Below are 18,895 nucleotides of genomic sequence, written 5' to 3'. Positions count from 1 at the left end.
AAAGGGAACAGTAAAATGTTATTTTTAACACATGGCAAACGAGGCAAAAAAAAAAATCCACAGCACACAAGACAGGGTGCAAACAACCCATCCAGGGAAGAGCCCAAATACAGAACCATATGGACGGATAACTTCAATCTATACAGAACAGGCCAGCCCCCACTAAATGGTCATTTTGAAGAGGGGCCTTTTTTTTTCATCAAAGGGATGCAAATCTTCAACAAAGTCCCCATCACAGGGACATCAAGAATCATTGTCTGACACTGACTATTTGCCAAAGCAGAAACTCTAGCCATTGGGACAGACTGCCCACATATTGTGTCAATGATGAAGGGCCTGCCCATAAATTAATTTGACAGCTCCCATCTCAATAGGCCCAATGACTTTCCATGGCACAACAGTACGGACTTTTTTTTTTCTTCCAAAGGAGTGCTTGCAGGAAGAGGAGAATGTACTGACAGTCTGCCTGAAACAAACAATGGGCAGAAGTAACAGGAAAAGAGACTCTGAGAGTATCCCCTCAACACACACCCCCTACAGTCAGATGCATCCCTCCTCCAAGTCTTCTAAATGGACTCCAGGATCCAATCGCTGTCGGAGAGAGAAGTGACAGGCAGCGTAAAGTCCATCGGGGCACCTTGTTCCCTCCCATTGTGAAGCGAACCATGCTCCTGGAAATACTCCTCCTCTTCGTCAAAGAAGCCATTTTCCAAGGCATAAGAGCAGTCCGGGCTGGAGGCTGCTTGGCAAGCCCCCTTGTATTCCTGAATTGATTCATAGAGGGAGTACAGTTGACAGAGCAATGACATGTCCAGTTGTCGAAGGCCAACCTTTCATGGAAAGGGGGTGGGGATAGAAAGAGAGAGAGAGAAGAAAACAAAGAGTCAGCATTTCCGTTTCATTTTGGTTGGACAGCCATATCTACATTCTGCTGGCATCTATGCATTCTTTCCCTGAAGCTGATGATTCAACGCATCACTGGGACAGAAGTCCAAGAAAATATGAATTGTGATATCACCACACCTCAGACAGTTACTCAGCATGTCAGGGAAGGAATACTGCCTAAGGGCTGCACACATTCCATGGGATTATCCCAGGGCTCCTCTTGTTGATGCAACAGTGCTGGCACACCCTGACACCTCCAGCCTGTTTCACTGTGAACACTGGGACACAAGCCTACCATATACAATCACTGTGGTCTGATCAAAAGAAAGCTCATCGGGCACTGTTCTCACATTAGTTTCCCTCCTCCTCTTACTGGATTAGAGACCAAGTAAATCATTAATCCTTAAGATTAAAGGGAGTCAGCAAACCTTTAGGTACCAGGACCATTTCACTCTGAAAAGGAGAAATACTAATGCCTAGTAAGGTTTTCCCCAAAGTTAGTATCCATGGATCTTGAATTATTATTATCATTATTATTATCATTATCATTATTGCTTGTATTTACACAAAGCTTTAAGGTTTGCAAAATTCTCTCTCTCTCCATATATATACATATATATATATATATATATTCTTATTTGATCTTCATAACAACCCTGGGAAGAAGGTACTATTATTATCCCTATTTTACAGATGTAGAAACTGAGGCAGATCTAGTTCAGTGATTTGCCCAAGGTCAAGCAGCTAGTAACTCTCTGAGGAAGGATTTGAACTCAGTCCTTTTGACTCCAAGTTTAGTGCTCTTGTCCACTGTGCCACTTAACTGGTAAATGAAAAACTCAGAGAATCAGGAGCCCCCTCTTCAATGGAGCTAATTCCTTCAGGTGGCAGCTGATGCATCCATCAGCACTCATAGTTTCTTGAGTGGGGTCCACTCCACTATGTGTTAGAAGTGAATAATTCTAGAGCAGGACCCAGGTAGAAACCAAGTTCCTTGGTTTCCCTTGAGCTCACTTCCTTGTTACAATTAAAGATTAAAGCACAATGTTTATATGCCATAGTGTTCTTCAATACCACCACAACCATCACTATCATCATCACCATCACTATCGCCACCACCATCATCACCACCACCCAGTCCTAGGGCTAGGGCAAGATAGAAAGTGACAAAGCATTATTATGCTGCTTCTATCCACTTTGCCCATCTCAAAGCACTATAGAGATCAAGCCTAGGTCAGAATGGGTGAGTAGTACCCCAAAAAGCACCTTAGTACAAGTAGGAGGAGTCAGGAGATGGGGAACCCTGGTAGAATTTAGATAACCTTGAAGTTCTACCTCTAACCGACTGTGTTATCTTGAACCCTGGTAGAACTTAGATAACCTTGAAGTTATATCTCTAACTGGCTGTGTTATGTTGAACAAGTCACAGAATCACAGAATTTCAAGTTGAAGGGACCTCAAGCAACATTAGTACAAATTACAATCGAAAAAAAGAAATCCTAACCACGACATACCCTACAAGTGGTCCTCCAGCCTTTGACTTAAAAATCTCCAGGGAGGGGAAATCCCCCACCTTCCTAGCTAGTCCATTCTGCTTACACACAGCTCTGATTTTTAGGGAGTTTTCCCTGACATCAAGTTGAATTTTGTCTCTTTGCAACTTCTGTCTGGAGCTTCTGGTCCTGCCTTCTGGTGTTAACCAGAAGAAGTCGAATCCCCCTTCCCCAGGAGAGTCCTTCAAATCTTTGAAGACAGCTATCACAGCATCCCCTCCCAACCCCATCCTTGCCTCTGCTTGAAGCTCCATCATCCAAGCTAACCATCCCTAGTTCCTTGAAGCCTCACATGCAAGGACTCAAGCACCCTTTCTATCCTGGCTGTCCTCTAGTTTGTCCCTTAGCTTTTATGTGCCTTTATGTCCTTATCTGACACAGCTAGCTCACAAGGTTGTTCTGAGATGTAAATGACATGCCTGTGAAAGTTCTTTTTGTTTGTTTGTTTGTTTTTACTTAGACAATTGGGGTTAAGTGACTTGCCCAGGGTCACACAGCTATTAAGTGTCAAGTGTCTGAAATCAAATTTGAACTCAGGTCCTCCTGACTCCAAGGCTGGAGCTCTATCCACTGCACCACCTAGCTGCCCCAGAAAGTACTTTTAAAATACACGTAGGTCAGGCATCATTGGGATTATCATTAGAGTAAGGACTCATTTGACATCAAATAATTGAACTCCTTCAATAAACATTTATTAAGCAGGTAGGGTACAAGGCATTATGCTAGACACTAGTGATACAAAGATGAAAATGATAGTTTCTTTCTGTTACATCAAAAAGAGCAATGAACTGGGAATCAGGGGACCTGAGTTCAAAACTCCACCCTGATGTCTCCATCAGCTTGGACAAGTTCCTTAACCTTTCTGGCCTCAGTTTCCTCATCTGTAAAATGAGGGAGTTTGGCTAGATAACCTCTAAGGTCCCATACAACTCTAAACTTATCATTTGATGATCCTTTAATGAGTTTAAATCTACCAGTGGGGAATATGATATTTATCAATCGACCAACAAGGACACATGTGCCAAGGACAAGAGACAAAGATCAAACAATCCCCACCTACCCCCAAGGAACTTATATTACCCCCAAGGAAGGGAGAGACATGTATGGACAATATAAAAGCAAGGTAAAAGGAGATGAATGGGGCAGGTAGGTGGATAGAGCATCAGACCTGGAGTCGGAAAGACCTGAGTAGTTGTGTGACCCTAGGCAAGTCACTTAACTTTGTTTACCTCAGTTTCCCTATCTGTAAAAGAAGCTGGAGAAGGAAATGGCAAACCGCTCCAGTATCTTTGCCAAGAAAACCCCAAATGGGGTCATGAATGGTCAGATGTGACTGAACAACAACAAAAGGTAAAGCTTGAGCTGAGTGTTGAGGGAAACTGAGGCAGACATAAGAAAGCATATGCAAATAAGTAAAATACAAGGTAGACAGGAAAGAGAACACACATTTATAAATCACCTAGTGAGGGTCAGACAAGGTGCTAAGTGCTTTACAATTACCTCATTTGATTCTTTCAACAACCATCAGGTAGGTGCTATTATTATTCCTATTTGACAGTTGAGGAAACTGAAGCACATAGGTGAAGTGACTAGCCCAAGGTCACACAGCTAAATAAGTAGCTGAGGCTGGATTAGAACTCAAGTCTTCCAAGCCCAGTGTTCCATCCATTGCAACACCTTTCTACCTAGAACAGGGGTAAACCTTCGCAGTGTCAAGGCCACATGTGGCCTTCTAGGTCCTTTTGTGAGGCCTTTTGCCTAAGTCTAAGTTTTACAGAACAAATCTTTTTGTTAAGGGGATTTGTTCTGTGAAGTTTAGATTCAGTCAAAGGGCTGTCTTGAGGCTGAAGGTTCCTCACCCCTGGCCTAGAATGTGATACAGGCAAAGGAAAAATTCTTTACACACTTGTCCAATAAATAGTGGCAGCATGGCAAAGTGTATAGAGAATTGGGCTAAGAGTCCTCTCCGACACTTACTAGCCAAATGACTCCAGGAAAGTCACTTAGTCCCTATGTGCCTTAGGAAATGCCTCAGAATAGAGTTCTTACACCAGGAAGGCCCCACCCTGAAGTCTCAGATGGTGCCTTCATGACTGACATTAATAAATTCCAATTTTACAAACTGGGAAGCTAAGCCCCAGCCAGAGGACAGAACCAATGTTGGTAGGATTAGGAGCTGGCTTCTAGGGGTGCTCTTCAGAGGAGCAAACCTCCACAGCAGAATGAACATTTAGGCTCCATCTCCATCACTGAGGGCACCATCTTGTATTTATGTAACACCTTCTTCTGAGAAGCTGAAAGGAAGCTTTCTAGAGATGGAGCCAAATTTTCCCACTCCTACTACTCCAGGCCACACAAGAGTAGTGAAATATGTACCTCTGGAGAATAGCAACAAATCCTTCAGGACTATCAGAAAGAGGGCTTCACAGGGAGTCTAGAGTCCTGAGTCATAATCCCTGCTCCACCGTGTGACTTGAGACTTTGTGGAAATCAAGCCTCGGTTTCCCTGTAAATTTAGTTTAATTGGACTACGTGATCCCGGTATCCGTTCTAACATGTTATGATACTCTGTAGTAATTTATTGCTGCCCCCCTGGTTTTTTTTTGGCTTCTAAATCGTACCCAAGAGACTGGAAGTAGTTGGTGAGCCTCCAAAGTCTTATGCCTTGTGGCAAAATCTGGTTCCAGATAATTTAGAACCCCCTCATTTTACAAATAAACTAATAAACTAAACAAATAAAACTAAAGTTCAGGCACATAAAATCTTATTCAGGGTCACACAGATACTAATAAGAAGAGCCAGGACCTGAACTCAGGTTAGGAAATAGATATACTTACAAGTAAGCAAGAGTATTAGAAATGAGCCCAGAGCTCCACATGCTTGTGTTCTGATCTAGTCATACTTGTCTAAACCGTCACATGTCCTTCTCTGGTTTCCAGCATTCCCCTATGTTCTCTTAAGCCTTAGGCCAAACTCAAACCTTCTTTTGCCATGCTATCCTGCAGATCATCTCATCTAGGCTGATCACATCTCTGGGCTTCAGTTTCTTCTTGGCCTTCAGAGGCAAGCACAAAGTGAATAAATATGTACATGTGCAATGTCCAGTCTCGTAGGAAACCAGGGCCTAGGCCAGGTGCCAGAAGTGGTAGCAACAGCATGCACTTCCTTGGGGTTCTCAAGAAACTTAGCATCTTCCCCACACCTCATGTTCAAGATAATACAGCCTGGTTCTGTGTTTAAGAAGAAACTGGACTAGGTAAACTTTAAAGTCTCTCCCAACTCTAAACTGACAGTATTTTCGAATGAAATTGATCCTATTATATAGAATCATAAACTTTGATCCATCTCCAAATTAAGGCAAAATGATGAAAAATCACTGAACAAATCCCTATCAAAATGGGGGGTGGGATGGAGAGAAAGTAACCAGATTATAAGAAAATCCCACAAGTTTCAATGTATTAGTATTAATATTTCCCAGGCTATAATTGGGCATGTAAGTTTATTATTTTTAAAAGACATTTATGACATTTTATAACCAGCCCTGACATACAGCAAAATAAACTGCATCCAGAAATGGAAATGATTCACTCTGGGCATCCCAACTATATTGCTGAGTCATTTAAATACAGGCTGATGTAAGAGATCCCAGAATTATGTTCCTTACTACTGGCAATACTGAGATTCCTAAGTAGCAAGAACTGAAGAAAGCTAGTACCAGGCCTATTCAGATAATTTGTGACTCTCGTCCATGACCTACTACCAGCCCAAAAGCTGTTCTAGTCTTTTCTTCCTGTGGTACCTCTTCTAGGTTTATATCAAGGGCTCACCTGCCACGAACTCTTGGCTAAGGGCAGGAACCAGAGAGGGGCTGGTTTTAGACCTTTCTGAACTGAAACACACCTGATGACTAACAAAGCAGCCTCTTTAGAGGGTGTGACCCTGTCCCGAAAACAAAGATTTGGCAAAGGAAGAATGAGTCAAGCTATACAACCTATTACACAACTCTCCAGATGCCAAATGTTTAGAATAAGTATTTAAGAAGGCTTTAAATCCAAACCCACACATGTCCCACTTTCTAAATTCTCTGCTTTCTCCCTCCCAGTCATACCACAAGATCAATATTCTCCTCTAACTTCTCAGAAGACCCCCAAATACAAAAAGCCACGAGGCAAGGAGTCAAATGAACAATGCTTGCCTTCCTAGGCCAATCTACCTTGCCCAGTCAAAAGTAGCCAGGGCTGCCTTAGTAACTTCACAAGTTAAAGTTGGAGAAGCTGAAAATACTTAGCCTGGCATTCATTACCTTCCATGATTTGGCCCTAATCTACCCTTTCTGTCATATCCCTCACTCATTCTTTCTCTCTCTGCCTTTATTTATGCACACACATATACACATGCATACACACATATATACATATATATGTATATGTGTATATATGTATGTATATTATATACACACACATTTTTCACCACTTGCCACTTCCTGACCTAAATCTCCTACTTCCAAACCTTTGCTCATGCCTCCCCACTGCTGCCTAAAGTTAGCAAGGTGGTTAAGTTGACAGAGTGCAGGGCCTGGAGTCAGGAAGACTCATCTTCCTGAGTTCAAATCTAGCCTCAAACACTTACTGTGTGACCCTGGGCAAGTCACTTTAACCCTGTTTGCCTCAGTTCCTCATCTGTAGAATGAGCTGGAGAAGAAAATGCCAAACCACTCCAATAGCTTTGCCAAGAAAACCCCAAAATGACGTCACGAAGAGTCAGACACAACTGAACAACAACTCCCCTGCTCCCAACTTAGGGATTTCTCAACTCCCATTCCCACCTATCAAAATCCTACCCATCCTTCAAGGCTCAGTTTATATAGGACCTTTTCTATGAATCTTTCTCTAATCACTTCCATCTAAAAAAGAGCTCTGCTCCTCGAATTCCTATTGTACATAGTATTTTTATGGCACTTTAGCTTATACTTCCTGTATTATAGTGTGCTTATTTCAGTCAGGCAAAAAAATATTTATTAAGCACCTACTATGCTAAAAAGCATTATGCTAAAAGCCGAAGACACAAAGAAAGGCAAAAATTAGTTCCTGCCCTTGGGAAGCTCAAAGTCTAATAATATATAGTCATGAATATATAGTCTTATTTGGTTTAGCTCCCCAATTGGATTTGAAACTCATTGAGGGAAAGGACCACATCTTACTCATTTTGTATCTCCTGCAGAATCTGGCTTAAAATGGATGTGTATGAGGGGGGAAAATTGTATTTTTAACCACTTCCTAAGTGCATCAAATATACCCAATAAAAATGTTTAATGAAAGAAGAGAAGAAAGAGATCCCAGCACAGATCTACAAGTCTTTCCACTAAGAACCAAGTAACAGAAGCACAAAATTCCATAGTGGGAGCTTCCTGGGATAAAGCAGGACTTACTTGGCTAATGGCTCTTTAACAGTTAGGGAGCTGTGTACAAAGAACGCATCTAAGAAGCAAGAGAGGGAACAGGCAGCCCTTTGTGTGCACTTATCCCAAGATGCCCCTTTGGAAAGGGCTCGACCACAGGAAAATAGCATGATCTCCTCCAAGTTATCAGAGAAATACTCATCTCCTGCCTGACAACAACAACAAAAGGCAATAAAACAAGTTTTCTTTCATAGCACATTTACACAGGTGTGGATACAGGGGAAGATTGGGACAGGTGGTAGTCAGTCCTATCAAAGTCTCAGAATGCTACCTGCATCCAGAGAAAGAAGTGATAAATAGAAATATGCATAGAGTGGTTCTGCATATATGTGTATATATATATGTATATATTTGTCTCTAATGGTAGCCATCTCTTACATGGGGGTGGGGGGGAAGGAGGGAAGAAAAAAAGTTACTTGGTAACTTTATTATATATTTAAAAGCAATAGCAAGTTGCACATAGTAGATTCACAGTTTCATGTACAATTGCTTTTTTTTCCATTTCTACTATGTTATAGAAATGCTTGTTTTATTTCTTAAGTTCTGAATAAAATAAATGAAATTTTTAAAAAAGTCTATAGCAGGGTTTCTTAACTGGGGCCATGAACTTTAAAAATATATATGCATATATGTATGTATGTGTGTGTATATATACACATGCATATATAGATAATTGTATTTTAGTATAATTGTTTCCTTTGTAATCTTATGTATTTTATTTTATGCAGTTAGAAGCATTATTTGGAGATGGGGTATACAGGCTTCCTCAGACTGTCAAAGGGGTCCACAACATAAAAATGGTTAAGAACCCCTGGTCCCAAGGACCCATTTTCTGCGTGAGACAGTGTGTGTTGTTACAGAGTGGCAAGGGAGTTTAGCAGAAATCTACAGTTATATTCAAAAACATATGGATGAAATTAAAAAATATATATATATCTTCAAGAGAAAAAAAAAATCACACACCTAGCAATTCTCTAATACCTGTTTGCTATCTTAGTGATTTATCCTCATTTTTTGGGGGACAGGGAACCCACCCTCCCAAGTAACAGCTGCACTCCAGAAATCAAGTTCTTATTGAAAGTAGCTTTGTTTTTAAAAACAGAAGTTAATTTCATCCTGAAGAAAAACACAGAATTCTAAAGGGTCTGTGGTTTGGGAAAAACCCCTAGATTTTAGCAACAATTAGGAACAATCAACTAATTTCTATTGCTTCAAAGTGTTAATGCAGTTCCTTCCTCTGTCTTTGTTTAAGCTTTCAGCTTCCTTCCTGCCTGATCACTGATTCTTCTTCTCTCCCATACACATAACCCAGAGTTTAGAAAACAGGTGGCTTCCCAGTATGGTACAACTTTCACAAAGGGACCAGACTTCAATTGTATTTACCACAGTGTTTCCTTTTGCCTTTGAACTTTAAAAAAATGACAAAGGAAGCCACATCAAGATATTTAAACAGGGGGAGGGAAGTTCAGATTCCTTGGGATCTGCTTTCAGGGCATATAGTCCTAGAGCAAATGTCCTTTACTAGGTCTGGGGTTTAGGGGAAAGGGGTGGTTTCTTTATGAAATTGTTCTATTTAGTTGTTTTCAAAGAGCAGTAACAGAAAACAGTCTAAATAATAGTGCCTCCTCTCTGTTGGTTCTCTCCAATTTACCGTGTGTGTGTGTATGTGTGTGTGTGTGTGTGTGTACATATATCTGTCTTGTTTGTACATAGTTGTCTGCATGTGGTCTCCCCCATTTGATTATGAGTGCCTTGTACAGATGAACATTTTTGCCATGTAGGCATTTTCTCCATCTTTGTTATCACCAATGCTTAGTAGAATACTTAATAGACACTTCATAAATGCTTAATGACTGACTATAGAAATTGATGGTATTCAGAATGCTTCAAATAACTCATTTGATCTCACAAACCTGTAAAGGAAGCAGGCCACTCACCCCTATTTTATAGATAAAATCACAAATGACATTTAGAGTATTTTAAGGCTTCCAGAGTGTTTCCTATACATTATCTCAATTGAGTCTTAGGAACAATCCTCTAACAACTATAGCTATTGCTATCCCCATTTGACAGGGGAGGAAATGGCTAAGGTTAAATATTTCCCACAGGGTCAAACAGTAAATCTAAGCTAGAATTTGAACCTACGTCTTTCTGATTATAAGGCCAGTGCTCTGTAGACACCATGTCATAGATAAGAAACTGAGAAATTACTCAACTTGCCCACCATGAGAAAGCTAGTCAGTGACAGTCAGTCAATAAGCATTTATTGGGCACCTACTGTGTTCTAGGTCCTGTGGCAAACACTGGGGATACAAAGAAAGGAAAAGTGAAACAGTCCTTGCCCTCAAGGAGCTTACACTCTAATGAGGGAGGCAATAAATATGTACAAATAAAGTATATACAGGATACACAGGAAATAATTAAAAGAAGGAAGGCATTAGAGTGTAGGGATTTGAATAGCCTTCTTATAAAAGGTGGGATATTAGCTGGGACCTGCAGGATGCCAGGGAAAGGCAGGATGTACAGATGAGGAGGGAAAGTATTTCATGCCTGGGAGATGGCCTAAGGAAATGTCTAGATTTGGGAGATGGAGAGCCTTGCTCAAGACACAGCAAAGAAACCAGTGTCACTGAATTGAAGAGTACATGACAGGGTACAAGTTATAAGAAGACTGAAATTTAGGAGACAGCTAAGTTATAAAGGGCTTTAATGCCAAACAGAGGGTTCTGTATTTGATCCAAAAGTGCTAGGGAGTCACTGAAGCTTATTTCAGTGACATGGTTGGACTGGTGCTGACAAACTCAGGCTTTTTGACTTCTCTGATGATAGGATCATAGAGATAGATCATGGAACATCTCTTAGTCTGACTCCTTCATTTTACAGATGAGGGAACTGAGGCCTACAGAAGTTAAGTGACTCATCCAAGATCCTACTATAGTAAGCTATAGAGGCAATATTAAAACTCAGGTCCTCTAATTCCATTTTTTTTTGTCTTTTCCACTGCACCATGATGATTCCCAAAGTCCAGTGACATTATTCTATGGTAGGAAAAGCATACAAGAGGGAAATAATAAGATTAATCATCTAAATAACTAATACCAGCTGTTTCCCTGAAACAGAAGAATATATGAGAGAGTTATAAAGAGTCTTTAAAAATAATAAGGCAGATTTCCAAACACCAAGTAGCTGATTAAGATATTTAGAGAGTGTAGATAAAAATACTCTCTTCTTCCCAAATGTGCACAAAACCAGAGGAAAATGAGCAAAACTACTGCTCAGTCACATGCTCTATATCTGAGAAGAAAGAGACCCAGAGTAGAAGGATCAAAAAGGCATCCTGGATTCATCAATGAAACCCAGAACCGGCAGTGGAAGTCACCATCTCCTCCAACTCCAAAGGTCCCCCCAACCCACTGCACACACATATGAACCATGGGGTGAAGGGCTCTCCGGATCAGAAGCTATCTCAGAGGGATGTCAAACACCTAAGCTTTTCCACAACTAATCCAAGAATAATTTGGTGGCATTTACTGTCATTAACTGAATATATATACTTCTTGTCTCCCCAGTTAGAATGCAAGTTCCTCAGTGATAAGGATTATTTCATTCTTTGTATCCACAGAACTGTACCTGGTAAATAGTAGTCACTAAATGATTTTATTGACTAAATGGCTATATAAATATATATAAACATGTATGTATGTGTACACACACACACACACACACACACACACACACTTTTTGGGGGGGTGAGGCAAATGGGGTTAAGTGACTTGCCCAGGGTCACACAGCTAGTAAGTGTTATGTGTCTGAGGCCACATTTGAACTCAGGTCTTCCTGACTCCAAGGCCAGTGCTCTATCCACTGCACCACCTAGCTGCCCCCCCAACATTTTAAAGTTCATGGAAGCACCAAACATTCTCTTTCCATTTTATCCTTTACTCATCTCCCTTTCAGCTACATGTTTCTCCATCTGAGCTTTTCTCCTACATGGATGTAGTGCAGAAAGTTTCACCAACTCTCATTTGACTTTTTCCAGGAGACATACTGAATTCAGTGGTTAGAGGGCTGGACCAGAGGGCAAAGGCATAGCTGTCTTGCCTGCAGCAATACAACCTCTTCCTGATTTAGGAAGTATAACCAGCCACCTGATTTTACTGAGTTTCAGACTTGTGCCTCCCTCTGAAGGGTGCTGTAGTTCAGCCAACAAGGGAATGAGGAGAAAGGATCACAAAAACAGAATTTTCCCCTATCAAGGCTATTTTTCCTGGAGAATTGTCACAATAGATTAAACATTCACATTCAACTTCCAGAGGCCCCTGATGATCCCTACATACATCTCTGTGTCAAGTGTTTTGACCACAGGAAAAAATGAGCAACCTTTATTTGGGCCATGCTTAATTATCATTTACAAACATCTGGAGGGTGTGAACAAAGAAATGAGAGAAAAGTGAGGCAAGACCTGTCAGGAATGACATTGAGCAAGAATGGAGGAAATATCTGAGCTAAACAGCATCAGGACTGGTTTCCTGCTAAGGAGGGCTTGCAGGGGATAGGATCTTCCTAGTCATAGGACTATCAAAAACTTAAGTTTCTCATACTGAAGGAACTGGATACTCAGGGCATTGTTCCAAGGGAACCACTGGAAACCAAAGCAACAAAACTCCAAACAGCTGTTTGCTAACAGCAAACGGAAAGATGTGTGAACAAGGTAAGCATCTCTTTGGGTCTCTCCCTCTATATTGCTGAAGATCAGAGCTACAACACATCAAAAAGTTGTCTGCTGTTGGTGTGTATCAGAACATCCATCCCTTCCCCTCCTGTGCCCTTACACCACCCCCCTTTTATTTCTGGTGAATGGAGATGTGGAGAACAGTTCCTGGAGCCTCCCAGACTATAAAACTTAAAGCATTACTGGGCTAGGGAAAATCTTCGGGAGTTTGGTACAGACAGAAAAACTCAGCACTAATGGGGAAGGACTAAACACCAAGAGATCTTTCTGGCATGTCTGTATTTAAACTAGTTCATCACCAACAAGGAATTGCTGTGAAAATGTCCTCAGGGGCTTTTGAACATCTTTTCACAAAAGAATCTAAAGGACCAATAGATAATATTGTCCCTCCTGTGCCAGTCCATCATCTTCTCCTTTAGGTAGAAGAGATATTACATGAAGGCATAGTGGGTGAAAAATGTGTAGAATTTTAGAGCTGAAAGAGAGCTTCAAGATCATCTAATTTGATCTTATCATCATATCCTTTTTTCAACCACACTACACAGGAAGAAAGGGAGCACATTTTGTTGTAAAAATTAACATATGGTCTCTCCTATACCCAGACTGTTAAGCAACCGTAGTTCCAAAAGACACCTAAAAGTCTCTTATTATTTTATTCAACCCAAAAAGACCTTCAGGAAACAACCAATTCTGTTCCTTTACAGACTGGGGAGTGGAATTTTACCTTTTAGGGACCAAAACTCCTCCAGGATATTGGCTTAATCTTCAGGGCAAGGAACTGTATTTCTCTAGGGGTAGTTGCTTATTCAAGCTAATGCTTACTTTACCTTCAGGAAGCATCTGAGAGGCTCATTAATAGTACCACTTTATGCATTTAGTGGCTGATAAATTCAAGGAAGCATTTTTCTTTACAGCGAGTGATTCAGGAAGGGTAAGAAAGCAATGCTGGTTATGGAAACCAAACCTTTCTTTTTAAAGTTTCAATAGAAAGGCTGTTATTCGGCAGCCCCTTTCATTCCAGGAACTCAGAGTTCTCTACAAATTTAATGTTTCTGACTCAAGTAGGGGTGGGAGGCCAAAATCACTTTTCCTACATCATAAAGCCTAGAGTAGTAGTAGCCTTAGGGGGAAAAAACTCCAGGACACATTTCTATAAAGTTCTTTTGATGTAGGCTTGAGAACTAGGCTCCCAGGCATATCCAGGGCTATTTAATGGCTCCAGAGGCCAAAGGTTCTTCCTCTTCTGGTTTTTGTAGCCTATGATTCCAAGCTCCTTTGTGCCTCTATGAAATCCAGATATTAATTTGTTATAAGTATGTTACAATGCACCTGGGAAGGATAGTCTGTATATAATTCTGTGTAAAGAATATTCTGATTTTTTAAGCCACATTTTTCAAAGAAGAATTTCTAGAGATGCTAAAATGTTATGTTCTGGCAGTACTCCTTGGAACTAATGTGACATACCCTACCCCTGTAGGATTATTTCTATAGATAACTGACCACTGTCATGCCTCTTTTCAGTTGTTGCTACGATTCCATTTTTAAAGGAAGCCACAAAATGGTGTTTAAATACATCAACAAAACAGACCTGTTAAACTGCATTGAAACTGCTTTCCTCTGTGCAGAGCAAAGTATCAATAATCACCATCCAGGAGCCAAGAGTGCTTGATGCTAATTGGGGTGCATCTTTTTTCTCCCACCCTCTGAATACAGGCAATCCCTCAAAGTTCTGCCTTTACTTTTATTCTCTCCTGATGCCTTGTAGTCCTGGATATCCCACCACATTTTTACTTCCAATCCTGACCTGATTTGCTTGTTGGACATCTCTCTACCTGAATGTCCTACTTACATCTTAACTTCAACAAGTCCTTAAATTCCTTCCACTAAACTCCTTTTGTAAAACCTCAATATGACATAGTGGTAACCCCAGGTTTTTAAGGCTATACCAATGGTATGACCCTGGTAAGTCCTACAAAAACTTCCCAAGTATGATCATGGCAATGATGGCCTATCTATGGTCTGAGGACAAAGAAGCTCATCACCAAAAGGTGGCCATCAGGTAATGATTTTTTTTTTTGTCAAAGCAACTCATGAAAACCATTGACTAAGTCCAAGACATGGAAAGGTTGGGATCTGCACTAGTAAAAGGAACCTTGATAGTAAGTACAGATCTAAATGAAAAGAATCTAGGGGGCAGTTAAGGTGTCGCAGTGGATAGAGCACCAGTCCGTGATGTCAAGAGGATCTGACTTCAAATCCTGCCTGAGACCAAACACTTGACACTTATTAGCTGTGTGACCCTGGGCAAGTCACTTAACCTCAATTGCCTCACAAAAAAAAAAAAAAGATTGTTGTACCTCTTTCATGGCACTTATTACATAGTGCTTTGTATTTTTGCAGGCTTATGATCTCATCACTGTAGCCACTCACTCCCTTATAGATCCTAACCCAACAGAATGTCTTTTTATCCTGTGAGTTTTATTCATGAAATTTTATCATAAATCTTCCAGAGTATATACCCTCATATTATAGTTATTTACATTCATTTCTTATCTCCTTTACTCCATTGTAAACTCCTTTAAGGTCCAGGATGCCTCCCTCCATCCAGGTCAATAAATTATAGGACTTTAAAAAAACACATTCTTGGGGGCAGCTAGGTGGTGAAGCCTCAGACCAAACAATTAGCTGTGTGACCCTGGGCAAATCACTTAACCCCAATTGCCTAAAAATAAAATAAATAAATAAATAAACATATTCTTAAAAAGCCAGTTGAATGGAACACTATACTTTTTAAGGCTCCAGTGGCATTTCTTGAAAGACGCTTGTCAGGGCCTATAGTCATACTTATCTTTATCACATCTGAGTATCAGACGAACCAAAAACAGATGTTTGTTTTTCTGTGCTGCAAATAACCAGGTTTAGAGAAGGCTTAGGTAGAAGGCATAATTATAAAGATAATGCTATAGTCCATTCTTCATGTTGCACTGGGAGAGAAACTCGACCACATCAGAGGCCTGAAAATATCTATCCTAGGGAACAGGATCTCACATCAATATGGCAAGACTCCACGGACATGCTTACAAACTACAAGTTCACAATTTAAAAAAAAAAAAAAAGAATGTCTGTTGGATATCCTAGTTTCTTATTCAAACATATAACTTAAACATATCACCCAGCTATTTTTATTTTCTTCACCCCATGTTTCTGCTGCCTGTCCCAGCTCAGAATGTCAGGTTGTAGTCATCTAGGTGAAGTGGATAGAATGCCTGGCCTGGAGTCACAAAGACTCATCTTGAATTCAAATCTGGCCTCAGACCCTGGGCAAGTCACTTAACCCTGTTTGCCTCAGTTTCCTCATCTGTAAAAAGAGCTGGAGAAGGAAATGGCAAACCACTCCAGTATCTTTGCCAAGAAAACCCCAAATGGGGACACAAGAGTGGGAAACGATTAAACAACAACAAAGTTATGGACTAACTTATCATCTTGTTTGTTTTTGGCACTCAACTTTGAAAAATTAATATAAAGATTGGCATGGAATTAAGTAGTTCGATAAAATATTTGAGAAGGATAAGATTTCTTTAAGGATGGAAAGTTCTCTACATGACAGGCCACAAGGTTGGGGACAAAATCATAGAGAGCTACAAAATGCTTTGGATGTTTCTTTTCTGCTTGGAGGTGGGTCTGGAGTCAGAAGACCTGATGACAAATCCTGGCTCAGAGGCTCATTATCTGTGTGACTTAAAGTTTCCTAGGCCACAAGATTCCTCACCTGTAAAAAGAGTAGTTCAATTATAAGTCCCTTTCAGCTCGAAAATTTATGATCCTATGACCAGATGGGCACAGAAACTGAATTACTGTCAATATTGACAACAACAGCTAGTTTTCATATAGCATGCTTTGCAAATTCTATCTCATTTTAACCTCACAACAACCCCGGGAAGTTGATACTATCATCATCATCATCATTATTATTCCCATTTTACAGATGAGGTAACTGAGGCAGACAGAAGAGACCTGCCCAGCCAGGGTCATGCAGCTAACAAAAACCTGAGGTCTGGATTTCCAGCACTCTATCCACTGTGCCACCTAACTACCTGGCATCTTAAATATACTAAGTGACCTTAGTATTCAAGGGGTTTCCATAGGGAAGTCTGTTTAAAAGCAAAAAATCCCCTTCTCTGCCCCAATTTACTTTTAAAGGAAAATTCAATTTTCTTGTGTTTGCTTAAAGTAGGGTACACTTGTGCTGGAAAACAAATTTAAAATAGGAGACAGAACAAGAGGCATGAGATGGAGTGAAATAAACATCCCCAGAAGGTTGGGTAGGCCACCTACAGCTGACTACAGCCAAACCACCAGAATCTCCCCTTCTTTCCAAACTCTGACACGGTCCACCCAAGCAAGAGAAAATGCAGAAAAGATTATTTGTTGCTTCCCGCTGCTGATGCACATCCATGTTATCCACAGCACAAATGGAACACCTCAGTCTACCAAAGACATATGTTTCCGAAAGAACTTGGGAAACCTTAATGCTTTTATCCACATCCACACCCTTCTTTTGTTACTTTAACACTGAACAAGAAACCCATAAGGAGGGAAGCTGGGAGGATGGTACTTTTTTTTTTTAAGGGAGGGAAAGGGTGTTAGTTCTATAAGAACTGAATGAGATTAAAGCCACTACCACACTGCAAGGTTAATTTTCTGCTTTCACAGCCATCTGTGGGGCAGGAGCATGAAAACTGTAATCGGATTCTCAGAGGGGCCCCCAGAGAAAAGGGGGGAGGCATGCTCCAATCTGTTGTCTCCACTCACTGCAGGACAAAAAGGCTTTCTCCACAGAGTAGGTTAAACACAACCACCCAGCTTCACAGCCCACAACCACCCACCCAGAAGAACTGGAAGCCTTTCCCCAATTGGGGGAATACATTTCTCTCTGGGATAAGGGACAAAAAGAGGGAGACTCCCCAAACACTGAACACCCCCCCCAACACAACCCTCTTGGCTGATGGTCATCGGCCAGGGGTGAAACCATTTCCCAAATGGGTTTCCAAAGTCACCCACAACTGTCCCCAGAGCCCCTGACCACAACTCCAAAAGCAGTCCTTTAGAAGCTGGAACATTCACTGGAACCAATCCTGGGTACTGTAGGAGGCAATTAAAGAGGGGGGAGGGGAGCTTTTCCCCATTCTCGAGCGGGTGCCTGGGGCAGTGGCGGGTCGGGAGGTCAGAGTAAGAGAGAAAGGGTGAGCCTGCGGAGGTGAAGACAACAGAAGCAACGGGAAGAAGGTGCCAGAGTAGCTCCCAGGAAAGTTCCCTCCTGCCCAACGTGGTCTGTTTCAAACAAACAGGGTGTAAGTTAGCATGGCAAACTTTTCCGAGGCTGGGAGAGACGAGCCAAGGGGAGAGAGAAGGAAGGGGGTGCCTGCAGCCTGCTTCTCCTCCGATCCCTTGGAGCCCCCCTCTTACCATCTCCTTGCGGAGCAGAGCCAAGGCGGCGTCCAGGTTGGGGGGCTTGGGAAGCAGCGTCGCCGTCCGCCCCCCGCCACCGCAGCAGCCCGCAGCCCCTCCGCGGCTCAGCTCGTCCTGGATGCGGGATTTCTGAGCGTACAGCCGCTCCAGGTGCCGCCAGCCCCCGGACGCGCCCCCGCCGGACGAGGAGTTCAGCAGTCCGCTCAGGCTTTTGGGCAGGGGAGGCAGCCCGTCCACTCGCAATCCTCGCACCGCGCTGTTGCTGCTGCTCCCGCCGGCTGTCTCGGCCGGCCCGGAGCCGCTCACCCCCGCCATAGCCCAGCACGCGAGCCAGCACACGCCCAGCGGCCGGCTCCGACTCTGGCTCCAACCCCGATCCGACTGCGGCCCCTGCCTCAATCCAGAGGGACAAGCTCGCCCCGGGCCCGCCCCCTTCGCCGGCCCCCTGCCTGCCCCGCCCACTTCCCTTTCCCTTCTTCGGGCCTCTTGCTCTCCCTCCCTCCGCTGGCTTCCCTTTCCTCCCTCATCTCCAAGCTGGGTCTTCTCGGTCCTTACTCCACTCCCTACTCCTACCTCACTTTACCTGTAGTAGTTTTCTCTGCGCTCAGGCTTTGGAGGGTAGGGTGCAAGACGCGGCACCCACTCCTCCCCACTCACCATACCCTCACAACAAACCAGCATTTATTAAACACTTACCTACTATGTGTAAGGTGCTGGGGATTCAAAGACAAAAATACAATAAGCTCTGCCCTCAAGGTGCTTACTTTCTACTGGAACAGATAATATGGACAAATAAAA

At 42.1% G+C, this 18,895-nt stretch overlaps 1 protein-coding gene across 1 annotated transcript; it reads right to left on the bottom strand.

Moving 5' to 3' along the window:
* Positions 1 to 358: 358 nt before the first annotated feature.
* FAM89A (family with sequence similarity 89 member A) lies at positions 359 to 18,412 on the bottom strand. Its single transcript, XM_027859189.1, has 2 exons — positions 18,095 to 18,412; positions 359 to 830 (listed from the first exon to the last, which is right to left on the bottom strand). The coding sequence occupies exons 1-2, from the start codon at positions 18,410 to 18,412 to the stop codon at positions 567 to 569; spliced, it is 582 nt and encodes a 193-aa protein (XP_027714990.1). The 3' UTR covers positions 359 to 566.
* Positions 18,413 to 18,895: the final 483 nt, after the last annotated feature.

Source organism: Vombatus ursinus, unplaced genomic scaffold (genome assembly GCF_900497805.2).
Source record: "Vombatus ursinus unplaced genomic scaffold, bare-nosed wombat genome assembly UNPS02014160.1, whole genome shotgun sequence".
Classification (NCBI taxonomy): domain Eukaryota; kingdom Metazoa; phylum Chordata; class Mammalia; order Diprotodontia; family Vombatidae; genus Vombatus; species Vombatus ursinus.
Note: the sequence above shows the minus strand (reverse complement) of the source record. Positions and strands in the feature narration are given on the sequence as shown.

Bases quoted from the DNA above. Each gene is read 5' to 3' on its own strand.
- FAM89A (XM_027859189.1), bottom strand. From the start codon at position 18,412: ATGGCGGGGGTGAGCGGCTCCGGGCCGGCCGAGACAGCCGGCGGGAGC. The intron at 831-18,094 runs GTAAGAGGGGGG...TTTCCATGAAAG, and splicing joins CTCTGCTCCGCAAGGAGATG to GTTGGCCTTCGACAACTGGA.